The sequence below is a fragment of the Triticum urartu genome, chromosome 1, assembly GCF_003073215.2.
Source record: "Triticum urartu cultivar G1812 chromosome 1, Tu2.1, whole genome shotgun sequence".
In the NCBI taxonomy this organism is placed as follows: domain Eukaryota; kingdom Viridiplantae; phylum Streptophyta; class Magnoliopsida; order Poales; family Poaceae; genus Triticum; species Triticum urartu.
In genome coordinates this window covers 452319943-452332843 of record NC_053022.1, presented here as the reverse complement: position 1 = coordinate 452332843, position 12901 = coordinate 452319943, and the positions used below count along the sequence as shown (strand labels likewise).

The following is a 12901-nucleotide window of genomic DNA, read 5'->3' as shown; positions in this document are numbered from 1 at the left end:
GCGATCAATGCAAACAAAATATTGCATATGTAAATAACACACGCGAATCAACCTATGGTTGGATGGTTAGAGGGACCGTGGTATTCTCAGCCCACCAGGGTTCAAGTCCTGGTGCTCGCATTTATTTCTGGATTTATTTCAGTATTTCCCGCGATGCGTATTCAGTGGGAGGAGACATTCCCGTCGGGTGAGCAGAGGCAGAGCTTCGTAGGGGCTAAACCGGGCCGTGACCCGCCCAGGATTTTAGCAAAATAATAATTATGTATGCATCTTCGTAGGTCAGCCCACCTACGCATCCCCTCAGACATGTGTTCACCCAAGCAGCGCACGTATCCCTCAAAAAAAAACCCAAGCAGCGCACGTCATCCCCAATTCTCTCTTCCTCTCTCGCGGTCCAAGGAGCACCGACCACTGGAGCGAGCAACCCGCCATCTCATGGAGCAGCCGCTGCTCGCCGAGATCTTGCGTCAGTCGTCGCTAGCCTCCTGCCCTGCTCCTAATCCCGAGCATCGGCGACATATACGTTGACGTGCCGTCATGCCGCCCGCAAATTTCTGGCGCATAAGCTCCCTGCGTCCATCTGCTCTCCTCTAAAGCTCCAACATCGAGTCTTGCCAACGTCCCTACTAGGCGCTGGCACATGAACCCCCTGCCTGCCGGACTGATTTTTTTAGGACACATGACACACCAGCAGCAGGGCAACACAGGTAAACTAGCATTTTCCTCCAAATTCCCCATTTGGTATGCAATAGCCTGATTTCTTTCAGTTCCTTACATCTAGTGATTACTAATAGTCTGATCTTATGCAAACTGCATCCTAGGTCATGGGCAAGAGAAATTAGGGTTAGACAAGAACTGCTTTGGTATTTAAAAGGAAAAGAGACAAGATAAGTGAAGTTGAGGAAGACCATGTACTTCCCTGGCTTGAATTAGCTACTCCCTCCGTCCAAAAATATTTGTCATCCAAATGAACAAAAAGTGATGTATTTAGAACTAAAATACATCTAGATACATCTTCTTTTATCCATTGTGATGATAAGTATTTCTGAACGGAGGGAGTAGCTTATAATGGTGCTTTATGAACTGTACTTTCGGTGGTGTATTGTGCTTTCCTTATATATATGCTCGCTGCATCTTGTAAACTTGCATCATATACTATTCAGAATTTCAAAAAAAAAAATATACTCTTCTTTAGTCTGGCCCATCCAACATTTTCTTTCAAGCTCCGCCACTGGGTGAGTGTACGCGCGTGTATATGAATACTTGCGTTTGTACTGTGTTAAAAATAAAAGAAAAAAGTCCATTTTACTCCCTTGAAGAAAATAAGTGGTTCACATAACCCCCTGAACTTTATTTTGCTTCACTTAACCCCCTAATCTATCCCAAACCGTTCAAAAATCGTCATTGGTGGGTTTGCATCGGTGGTTTTGCTGACATGGACGAGGTCAAAGCGTTGTTGACCAGTGGGGCCCTCCTCTGCCTTCTCTCCCACATCTGCAGCCACCCCGAGAGTGCCCGAGCTTCGGCCGATGGCCACCATCGCCGTGCACGTGGCCGGAGGAAGCATAGAGCCACACCAAAATGTCGGGATCATCTGCCTCGTTACCCTCTTCAACTCTGCCAAATCCATTGTGCCAAGCCAACCCCAATCGAGCCTGGCATCGTCGTCTTCCTCGCCATTGCCGCCAGCCACCACGCTAAAATCCGCCATCACCAGCGCGCCCCCGACCTCCACGACCCCTTCGTTGACGCGAGACGACCTCGCGCACCTTCTGGACAGGTTCCCGGTGAGGCCCGCGACCCCTTCCCCGCAAGCCTGCGCCCCGGTCGCCGCCTTCGGCGTCCATGGCGTCGCTGCAGAGCACTTCTAGTCCCCCTTCCTGTGCCAGCACCCCCTAGGTGAGCCCCTACTCCTCCGGAGCCTCTCCGTTCCCTCCCTCATCTATGTAGCCTACTCGCGCAGTGCGCCACCCATAGCAGCAGCGGGGGCTGGAGCTTGGCCATGCGGGGAGAGCTCCTCAGGGACGCGCAGCTCCAAATTGATGGGCCGGTCAGCTTCAGAGGAGCACCATGGTGCTTAGGAAGCAGAGAAGGAGAAACGGGGCTCACCAGAGGAAGAGATCGAGGCGGCGACAGTCGATGCCGGAGGCGGGGAAGAAGACATAGTCGCCGGTGATTTAGGGTGACTAGGATAAAGTCCTTTGGCATGAGCGTATAGCAGAGCGAGGGGAAGCTCTAGGACATGGATTGAAGGGGAGGGGGAGGTCTTGGCCACGCGGGCTAAGAACTACAGCGCCGGCGGCATAAACCAAGCGTCGATTATGCTCTCTAGGCGTCGAAGAGGAGAGTGGGGATTCGATTGACGAATGGACCTCACACCCGACTGGTCAAATACCGCCTTGACTGTGTCCATGTCAGCAAATGGGCTCAAAAAACCAGCTAGAGATGATTTTTGAACGGTTTGGGATAGATTAGGGGGTTAACTAAACCAAAAAAAAGTGCAGGAGGTTATGCGAACCACCCATTTTCTTTAAGGAAGTAAAATGGACCTTTTTCAAAATAAAATGTCAATAACACATAGGTACATGATCAATGCAACAAGATATTGCATATGTAAACAACTTGGTGAGATCCTATTCCTAAGAGAATGCTATACCACACAAGATGTGAGGCTGATCAGAGCCAAGCTTTTGCCGACGCCCAGCTCTCGAAGATTATATTCCAGTGCCGTCCAAACACACGGAGGTTAGCTCAGCCGACGCGTCGTTCTGGTCGCTCCACACGGATGATGAGGTGATCGTAGCCGTAACGATCGAGGGTGCGGATAGCCTTTTCAGCATCTGCCCTGCGGACGAACTCTACGAATCCAAACCCCTTGCTAGATCCCGTCCTGCGATCCACGACGACATGTGCGCGGCGAACCGGGCCAACCGCGCCAAACAGCTCCAGAAGGTCTGGATCACGGGCTTGCTCCGAAAGATTGTCCACGCGGACGGTGTTGTCGTGGTTCCTCCGCCTCACGTATGCAGCGGAGCGACCTCCTTCACACGCGGGTTTCGGCTGCTCATCCAAGGCTTCCAGCTGGGAATAAAGGTCACTGTATGGGCACCTTGACGTCCAGTGGTAGCCCTTCTTGCAGGTCCCGCAAACCACGGAACCATCTCGCTCGCCGGCAAGCATGGCCGCCACTGGACCGCCTCTTGCAGCTCTGCTGCCAGTCCCAGCGCGATCAAGGAAGACTTCATGTGAGGAGAGCACGTTTGGGTGCGGATTACGTGAGCGGAAGGTGGCGCAGTCGTCGTTGGCGGCGTCGCCGAACCTGGGCCACGAGCGGTGCTCCTTGGCGGCGAGTTTAGAGCGGGAGCGGGTGGTCGTGGTCACCTTTAAAACCACGCCCTCTTCTAAGCGGTACTCGATAACCTTTCTCACACCGTCCTCGTCGGGCCCGATGACCACCGGCGGCGGGAGATAGCAATCGTCGCCCTCCTCCTTCGTCTGCGTAAGCGCCGTGGCTCTCTCTCTCTCTCTTTCTCCAAAGTACTACAACAGACTTGTACGTTTGAATAGGTTTTTTTTTCTCTCGAATAGGTTATACCAGCCGGAGCAGCCCAGTCTTCGTTTATATACTCCCTCCGTTTTTATTTAGTTCATGTATTAACTTTGGTCAAAGTCAAGCTTTATAAACTTTGACTAAGTTTATAAATAAAAATATTAACATATACAATAACAACCCAATATCATTAGATTCATTATTGAATGTACTTTCACATCATGTAGATTTGTTATGGTAAATATTTATGTTGTTTTCTATAAACTTGGTCAAATTTTACGAAGTTTAACTTCAGTCAACTCTAATATGCAGAGTAAATAAAAACGGAGAGAGTAGAACCTTAGCTCTGGTTTGGGAACAGTCCCAAGCCACCTCGGGTTCGAATCGGACTGGCATACAACCCTTCCTCCTTCGCCGGCGGCTGGACCAAGCGGCCGTCGTAGCCACCGTCGGCCAGCGGGCGACTAAACCAAAGTCCATCTGCCCCGCCGCCTGTTGGAAATATGAGCAATTTACCAAATGATTTTATTAACAGAAATACTAGATAAAGCATGACTAATATAGAAGAGATAAAACAAGTCATACGTTCTGACAGAGAGAAGGTAAATAGCTTCTGCATATATGAACCGTAGCCTATCATATCTAAAGCAGACAGTATAGCAAGTAGCATATATGAAGTAGAACCTATCATGTGTAGGACAAGGAACTGCAGCAGAACCTTTAACAGGAAAGATAAGAACACGTATGGGACAGCAGCAGCAGAAGCGCTGGACTTGGGGTCGGTGTCCTCGCCTGCCATGTCGTCGAGGAGGTCGTGTACGTCGGGGAAGAAGTCGTCGTCGGGGAAGTAGTCGTCGGCGACCGGATCGTCCGTGATGAAGCAGTCAGTAGTCGCGTTGAGCGCTCCCCAAAAACCTTATCACCCTTCTCCCGTACAGGACTCAAAAGGTGCGGTTTCGGAGGCCTACTGTCCCGGCCTGCGGTGCACGCCGCAAGACGGGATGGGGAAGAACGTAGCAGCAGCGCAGTGGTCGGAACTTTGTGGCGAGGGGAAGAGGAGCTTCTGTTGTGTTTCTCTGGAGAGGAGCGACCTCTCTTATATAGGCACAGGAGAAGGACGCGAACAGGCTGCGGCGGGAGGTGAAGCAACGAAGGGAGACGAAGCGAACAGGCAGCGGCCGAAGAGGCGCGCCGTTCGAATGTAGTGTCCACTACAGAAAACGTTTCAACTCCCACATGACCTTTCGTATACCCGTCGTGCGTGGCAAAAATTTAGGCATCGGCTCGGCTCATTCCCGCAACCCGCGGCGCGGCGCGTTGTGACGAGGCGTGGCGTGGCGTGGCGAGGCGGGCGGCGAAGGAGGAGCGCGCGTGGATGTCCCTCTTATTCTCATGCTCATACATGTGGGGAAAGAACATCCCTTATAAAGAGGTCCAACTCTCTCTCTAAACTAGCAATGTGGGACTAAATTTTTGTTCCACCTCTTGCCTTGCACAAATGGGCTGCGTGGGCCTCTAGGATTTATTAGGAATTTCTGAAACTGCTATTGGGCTAGGCCCAAAATAGACAAAATTCCAGCAATCCCCCACCAGATCCCAGAAGCACACAAAAATTTACCTTTGGTTCCAAAACACTGTTTTATATACCGGTACTGTAGTGGAGACTGTTAAGTTGAACTTCCACCTAGAACTCTATGCTACACTAGTAAGCAACTTGAACAGTGGACTGGGCCTTGAACTGCAAGTTTTCTGCGAATCTAGCTTCACATAAAGCCTTGACCGATACGTGTCTACCGTGGGTCTTCCTCACGGGTGGAGCTTATGCGTCATACTCCGTGACCTTTCATGAGTTTACTAGAGAGAACCCTACTCTCATAGATTGCGACGTTTTACAATTAGACTCATATAGGTGTGTTCTTCAAAAGATGTTCTACAGGATAACATCTCTGCTTAAATAAGCCACTTAGAACACATTAAGATATACATCAACCTGCCATGCAGATAAGGAGAGTATTGCATCTTCATGAAGTGGTATTGTGAATAGTAAGGATACTCTTCTCTCAGTTGACCAACAGCTTGTGTTCCACATCTAATTCACGGGATCTCCGATTACAAAGAATAGGTTACCACCATGAACAATTCATATTGTGGGTCTCATACCCATCTCCCTCGATGCATTATTTATCACATTACGTCATAGACCCTTAGTAAAAGGATCAGCCAGATTTTTAGACATTTGGATATAATCCAATGCAATAACTCCACAGTTTTTCATTTTCCTAACAGACTTTAACCTTCTCTGAACGTGTCTTGATGACTTCATGTTATCCTTTGAGCTGCTCACTTTTGTGATCACAGTTTGATTATCGCAGTTCATAAGGATACCCAGTACAGATTTCTCAACAACCGGTAAGTCATTAAAGAGCCGACGAAGCCAATCTGCTTCGACCGTAGCTGTATCTAGTGCTGTGAGTTCTGCTTCCATTGTTGACCTCGTTAAGATGGTCTGCTTGCAAGACTTCCAAGAAACAGCGCCACTTCCATGAGTGAATACATAACCGCTCGTGGCCTTTATCTCATCAGCATCTGAGATCCAGTTTGAGTCACTATACCCTTCAAGCACCTTTGGATGCCCGGTGTAGTGAATTCCATAATTTGCAGTGCCTTTCAAATAACGCAAAACTCTCTCTAGAGCTTTCCAATGCACATCTCCTGGTTTTGAGACAAACCGACTCAGTTTGCTAACAGCAAAAGAGATGTCAGGTCTTGTAGCACTTACTAAGTACATAAGCGAGCCAATAATCTAAGAATATTTCAATTGATCTCTAGAAATTATTCGATTCTTTCGAAGTAACACACTCGCATCATATGGTGTTGGAGAGGGATTGCAGTCACTATAACCAAAACGACTCAAGATCTTTTCCACATAGTGAGATTGAAGCAATGTAATCCCACCATCATCGTCTCTCAACAACTTGATGTTTAGAATGACATCAGCCACTCCTAAATCCTTCATCTCAAAACAACGAGATAGGAAGTCCTTGACCTCCTTAATAACATTCAGATTTGTTCCGAAAATCAGTATGTCATCAACATACAAGCACAGGATAACTCCCTCGCCCCCACCATGGCGATAGTACACACATTTGTCAGCTTCGTTCACAACAAAGCCTGCAGCTGTTAAAGTTCTTTCAAACTTCTCATGCCACTGTTTGGGTGCTTGCTTAAGTCCGTACAAAGACTTCAGCAACTTGCACACTTTCCCTTCCTGACCATCTAGTACAAACCCATCTGGTTGTTTCATATAAATTTCCTCGTCCAACTCTCCATTTAGGAAAGTAGTCTTAACATTCGTTTGATGAACAAAAAGACCATGCGAGGCGGCTAGTGAAAGTAGAACTCGAATAGTGGTTAGTCGAGCCACAGGTGAGTAAGTATCAAAAAAGTCTTCACCTTCCTTTTGGGTATAACCCTTAGCCACGAGCCGAGCCTTGTACTTTTCAATAGTACCGTCAGGCCTAAGCTTATTCTTGAATACCCATTTGCATCCTATAGGTTTGCACCCATAAAGACGATCAGTTATCTCCCAAGTTTCATTCGCCAAGATGGAATCCATCTCGCTACGAACCGCTTCCTTCCAGTAGTCAGCATCTTCAGATGCATAGGCCTCTGAAATATAACTGGGAGTGTCATCTATGAGGTACACAAGAAAATCATCACCAAAGGACTTTGCAGTCCTCTGTCTCTTGCTCCTAATAGGAACTTCATTGTTCTCCTGCACAGGACTTTCAAAGTGTTCCATCGAAATTGTAGGTTCGGTAATTGTAACTGGTTCCTGATTCGATGAACTAGGCATCTCCTGATTAGATGAGGTAGCCATATCCTTCATGGGAAAGATATCTTCAAAGAAAGTCGCATCATTCGACTCCATGATCGTACCAACATGCATGTCAGGTACCTCAGATTTTACAACCAAGAATCTATAGCCAATGCTATGAAAAACATATCCCAGGAAAACACAATCCACAGTCTTTGGTCCAAGCTTCCGCTTCTTTGAAATTGGAGCATTGACTTTCGCCAAACAACCCCATGTTCGCAGATAAGAGAGTTTTAACATTTTCTTCTCCCATTCCTAGAATGGAGTTATCTCTTTATTCTTTGTGGGGACTCGGTTCAGGACATGACATGCTGTCAATATCGCCTCCCCCCACCATGCCTTGGAGAGACCCGATGTGTCTAACATGGCGTTAACCAAATCAGTTAGAGTATGGTTCTTTCTTTCGGCCACCCCATTTGACCGAGGTGAGTAGGGAGGCGTCCTCTCATGGATTATACCATGTTCCGCACAAAAAGCATCAAACTCATTGGAAAAATACTCTCCATCATGGTCGGACCTAAGCCTCTTGATTTTCCGATCAAGTTGGTTTTCCACTTTAGCTTTATAGATCTTGAAAAAGTTCAAAGCCTCATCCTTAGATTTCAGAAGATACACACGGCAGTATCTAGTGGAGTCATCAATTAACATCATGAAATATTTCTTTCCACCTTTTGTCAACACACCATTCATTTCACATAGATCTGAATGTATGAGCTCTAGTGGTGCAAGATTTCTTATTTCCGCAGTCGTGTGAGACTTACGAGGTTGCTTAGCTTGCACACACACTTGACACTTAGATCCCTTGACGGTGGTGAAACTAGGGATTAAGTTCAACTTCGCTAGTCGCGACATGCAACCAAAGTTAACATGACAAAGACGTGAATGCCACACATAGGATTCACTATTGTTGCAAATATAATTAACAACTTTATTGCAAACGTCTGATAAGGATAAACGAAACAAGCCTCCTGACTCATAGCCTTTACCAACAAAGGTTCCATACTTGGATATTACAAATTTATTCGACTCAAAGACAAGCTTGTAGCCATCTCTACACAGAAGAGATCCACTAACAAGATTTTTATTGACGGAGGGGACATAATGCACGTTCTTCAGCCGCACGATCTTCCCCGAAGTAAATTTCAGATCGACCATGCCAACACCACGAACAGAAGCACTTGAACCGTTGCCCATCAGCATGGTTGAAGTCCCTGCGGTCTGATAAGACGAGAACATGGAAATATCACCGCATACATGCACATTAGCACCCGTGTCAATCAACCAGTCAGGAGAATGACATACTGAAAGAATAGTGGGAAATATACCATACCCAGCATCCTTCATATCAGTGTCTCCAATGACAATATTAGCGGTCTTGCCGCCTTTCCTAGGATGACGCTTGTCATAGCGATTAGGGCAACTAGGAGCCCAATGATCAGGATCCCCACACACATGACAAGCACCTTTCTTCTTGCCATTCTTCTTCTTGAAGTTCGTGTGTTGCACAGCCTTGTTATTCCCATCAAACTTTGCTTTTCCATCAAACTTGCCCTTGTTCTTGAACTTGTGGGGCTGGAAGTTCTGCTTCTGTACCACATTGGCACTAGATCCTCCCTCAATACCTCCAGCACGTGTGTCATTTGCTCTCGCCTTTTCTTCCACATCAAGAGTGCCAATGAGATCCGGGACAGAAAACTCCTGCCTCTTATGCTTCAGCAAGGTAGCAAAGTTCCTCCATGAAGGAGGAAGCTTAGTGATGATATCTCCGGCAACAAAATTGTCTGGTAGCATACAACTGAAGTGCTCAAGTTCTCTAGCAAATGACTGTATCTCATGAGCTTGCTCAACCACGGAGCGCTCTTCAGTCATCCTGTAATCATAGAATTGCTCCATGATGTACAACTCAGTGCCAGCATCCGAGACGCCAAACTTGGCCTCGAGTGCATCCCACATATCTTTTCCATTATCAATTGACGCATAAGCATCAACTATGTTCTCACCAAGAACACTCAAGAGAGCAGCCTTAAACAGAGTATCCATTTCCTGAAAAGCTTGTGCCTGTTGAGCATCAAGCTCTCCTTCAGGTTTGCCGAGAGTGGCGTCATAGCAACTCATGGTTTGAAACCATAAGACTGCTCTCACGCGCCACCTCTTATAATGGATACTCTCAAACATAGGAGGTCTCATGGAAGCAGCAAAACCACTTGGGGTAAATTGCCTATAATAAGGTTTTTGGATTGTTGGAAATATGAGCAATTTACCAAATGATTTTATTAACAGAAATACTAGATAAAGCATGACTAATATAGAAGAGATAAAACAAGTCATACATTCTGACAAAGAGAAGGTAAATAGCTTCTGCATATATGAACCGTAACCTATCATATCTAAAGCAGACAGTATAGCAAGTAGCATATATGAAGTAGAACCTATCATGTGTAGGACAAAGAACTGCGGCAGAACCTTTAACAGGAAAGACAAGAACACGTACGGGACAGCAGAAGCAGAAGCGCTGGACTTGGGGTCGGTGTCCTCGCCTGCCATGTCGTCGAGGAGGTCGTGGACGTAGTCGTCGGCGACCGGATCGTCCGTGATGAAGCAGCCAATAATCGCGCTGAGCGCTCCCCAAAAACCGTATCACCCTTCTCCCGTACTGTCCCGACCTGCGGTGCACGCCGCAAGACGGGATGGGGAAGAACGTAGCAGCAGCGCAGTGGTCAGAACTTAAAATTTAGACATCGGCTCGGCTCATTCCCGCAACCCGCGGCGCGGCGAGGCGGGCGGCGGAGGAGGAGGAGCGCGCGTGGATGTCCCTCTTGTTCTCATGCTCATACATGTGGGGAAAGAACCTTCCTTATAAAGAGGTCCAACTCCCTCTAAACTAGCAATGTGGGACTAAACTTTTGTTCCACCTCTTGCCTTGCACAAATGGTGCGTGGGCCTCTAGGATTTATTAGGAATTTCTGAAACTGCTATTGGGTTAGGCCCAAAATTGACAAAATTCCAGCACCGCCCACCTTCGCCGGTGCCTCGCCAACCACCTGGGGCTGCTCCTCCAAGGCAACCACCTCGACGGGCATCTCCTCCTAGTCGCTCTGCTCGCGTCCCTGGCCGGTTCCTCACGCCCGCGGCAACCCCAGTCGCCGCTGCCCTCTCTCTTACTTCGGCAGACAGGGTCACGCGGATCTTCCCCGGCGGCGAGACGACCACGCGGACCTTCTGCTGTCGCTGCCGCCTGGCCGCCACCTGCTGTTGCCGCTGCCGCCTGCCCGATCGAGTCCCCACCCAGCTGTTGCTGTTGGCGACTGCTGATTGCCTCTGCTGCTGCTGTTGGCTGCATGCACAGTACTCTGAACCTGTGTCAATTGCAGTGTCAATGAAGTACTCCATGAGTGTCAATTGCAGTGTTAATTGGAGTAATAAAAATGTCAATTGCAGTGTCAATGGAGTAAATAAAAATGTCAATTGCATTCTGTGTTTTATTAAATGATTGTCAACTACTATACTCCATCAATTTACAGGGCATTATGTGTAAATTGGAGAAGATCCCAGTGAAATTATTTTGAATTGTGAACAACTAGCATTTGATGTATGTTTTCCACAGAATGCATGGTCTGGGAGTATAGGCAACTCTCAGTTCATTTGAATGATTATCAGTAAATATTCAGTCTGAGTAATTTGAATGATTATCAGTAAATATCATACTCAAGGCATTGACTATAGCTAAGTGTACAAACAGATAATGCAGATATCTGTACTTCTTTCAGTTCCAAACAAAATGCAGAGATATGTATTTTGCCCTGTACTTAACTCAGAAGAATGGATTGAGTATTGCCCTGTATTTTGACTTCGGTAGTAGTTGAAACAGAGTAACTACACTCTGTTTTTGTACTAATAGACAACAATGTCACCAATGAATGAAATTTGGACTATCAAAGATTGTATCAAAATAGACATGAAGCATAACAACATAGTCTTCATTTGGGCCATCCAAAATATTTCATATACATGTTCATTATTGCTCATTCCATGAATTTTAATTGACAAAATGGCCATCAAGTGGAAATGACCAAAAGCTCAAGATTTGCTTAAGATTATTTCCATCAAATTTGCTACAAACCGAAAACTGTTAAAAAGACCACGTGTTTTTGTCAAACTGTTACACTGAAGTGCTTGAGAACATAAACAAAATCATACACAGAAAAAGAGCATAAATAGAGACCCATAAATGTGTGGATTGGTATCGTTGTTTGAATTAGTAGCATACATTTTCATTTAGATTTTCAGGATCGATGTTGTTGTTGCCTGTTGATCTCCAGTAATTACTCTAGTGTCACTATATTGTTGAATGGGAAGCAATAAGTATCCATTTTCTGTAGACAGTAATTACTCTAGTGTCCATTTTCAGTACTTCTAGTGTCAATTTCTATTCAACAACATTTTCTTCTTTGTTTTCTTTTTTTTTTCTTTCTCCGTTCTTGTTTTCATTTTTTATTTTTCTTTGTTTCCTTTTACTTTTCATTCTACATTCTTATATACTACACGATTAACATTTTTCCAAATACTAGTTCAACAATTTTTAAATACTGGAACATATTTTTTCAAATACTTGTTCAACATTTTTATATACATGATCAACATTTTTTTGAAATAGTTGTTCAACATTTTTCAAATACTTGTTCAACATTAGTCAATACTTGTTCATCATTTTTGAAATACTGTTCAACATCTTTTATATACATGATCAAAAACATTCATATGTTTTTCGAAGATTCTTTGCTCTCGGCTCCGCGCTAACCACTCCACTCAGGTTCCTTTCGTGCTAAGTACAAGGGGTGCGTCATACTTGAGCCTACTCCGGCCTTTTTTGCTGGATTTTTCTCTAATTTTATTTTCTTTTTTCATCTCTGGGTTTTTTTATTTGTTTCTTCGTTTTTTTCATTTTCCTTCGGTCTATTTTGTTTCTTTTTGAGCTTTAATTTCTTTTTCTTTTTATTTTTCATTCTACATTCTTATATAAATGATCAACATTTTTTCAAAAACTTGTTCAATATTTTTAAATACTTGTATGGTTTTCTTTTTTCTTCTCCATTTTTTGATTTTCTTTTTTATTCTGCATTTTTATTTTTATTTTGTTTTTTCTTATGTTTATTTTCATCTTCAGTCTACATTTTCGTATATGTCAAAAAATAATTTTAATAAGTGATCAACATTTTTTTGTATACACTTTCAACATTGTCCGGACGCTTATTAACATTTTTTAAATAATTGCTCAACAGTTTCGTACTTATTCAACATTTTTTAATACTTTGCAATATTTTCCAAATACTAGTTCAACATTTACAATATTGATTCAACATTTTTCAAATACTTGATCAATATTTTAAATACTTATTCAACATTTTTAATTACTTGTTCATTGATTTTTAAATTTTGTTCAACATTTTTTAGTACTCATTCAACATTTTTCAAAT

General features: G+C 44.9%; 1 protein-coding gene across 1 annotated transcript; it reads right to left on the bottom strand.

Annotated features, from left to right (window-relative positions):
- Window positions 1-2751: 2751 nt before the first annotated feature.
- On the bottom strand, window positions 2752-10817 carry LOC125532905 (eukaryotic translation initiation factor 3 subunit G-like). Its single transcript, XM_048696769.1, has 2 exons — window positions 10590-10817; window positions 2752-3540 (listed from the first exon to the last, which is right to left on the bottom strand). Exons 1-2 carry the CDS (start codon window positions 10815-10817, stop codon window positions 2752-2754), a joined length of 1017 nt encoding a protein of 338 aa, XP_048552726.1.
- Window positions 10818-12901: the final 2084 nt, after the last annotated feature.

Coding starts and splice junctions, on each gene's coding strand:
- LOC125532905 (XM_048696769.1), bottom strand. CDS start 10,817: ATGGAGTACTTCATTGACACTGCAATTGACACAGGTTCAGAGTACTGT. Junction 3,541..10,589: donor GCGTGACCCTGTCTGCCGAA/GTAAGAGAGAGG, acceptor AGTCTGTTGTAG/TACTTTGGAGAAAGAGAGAG.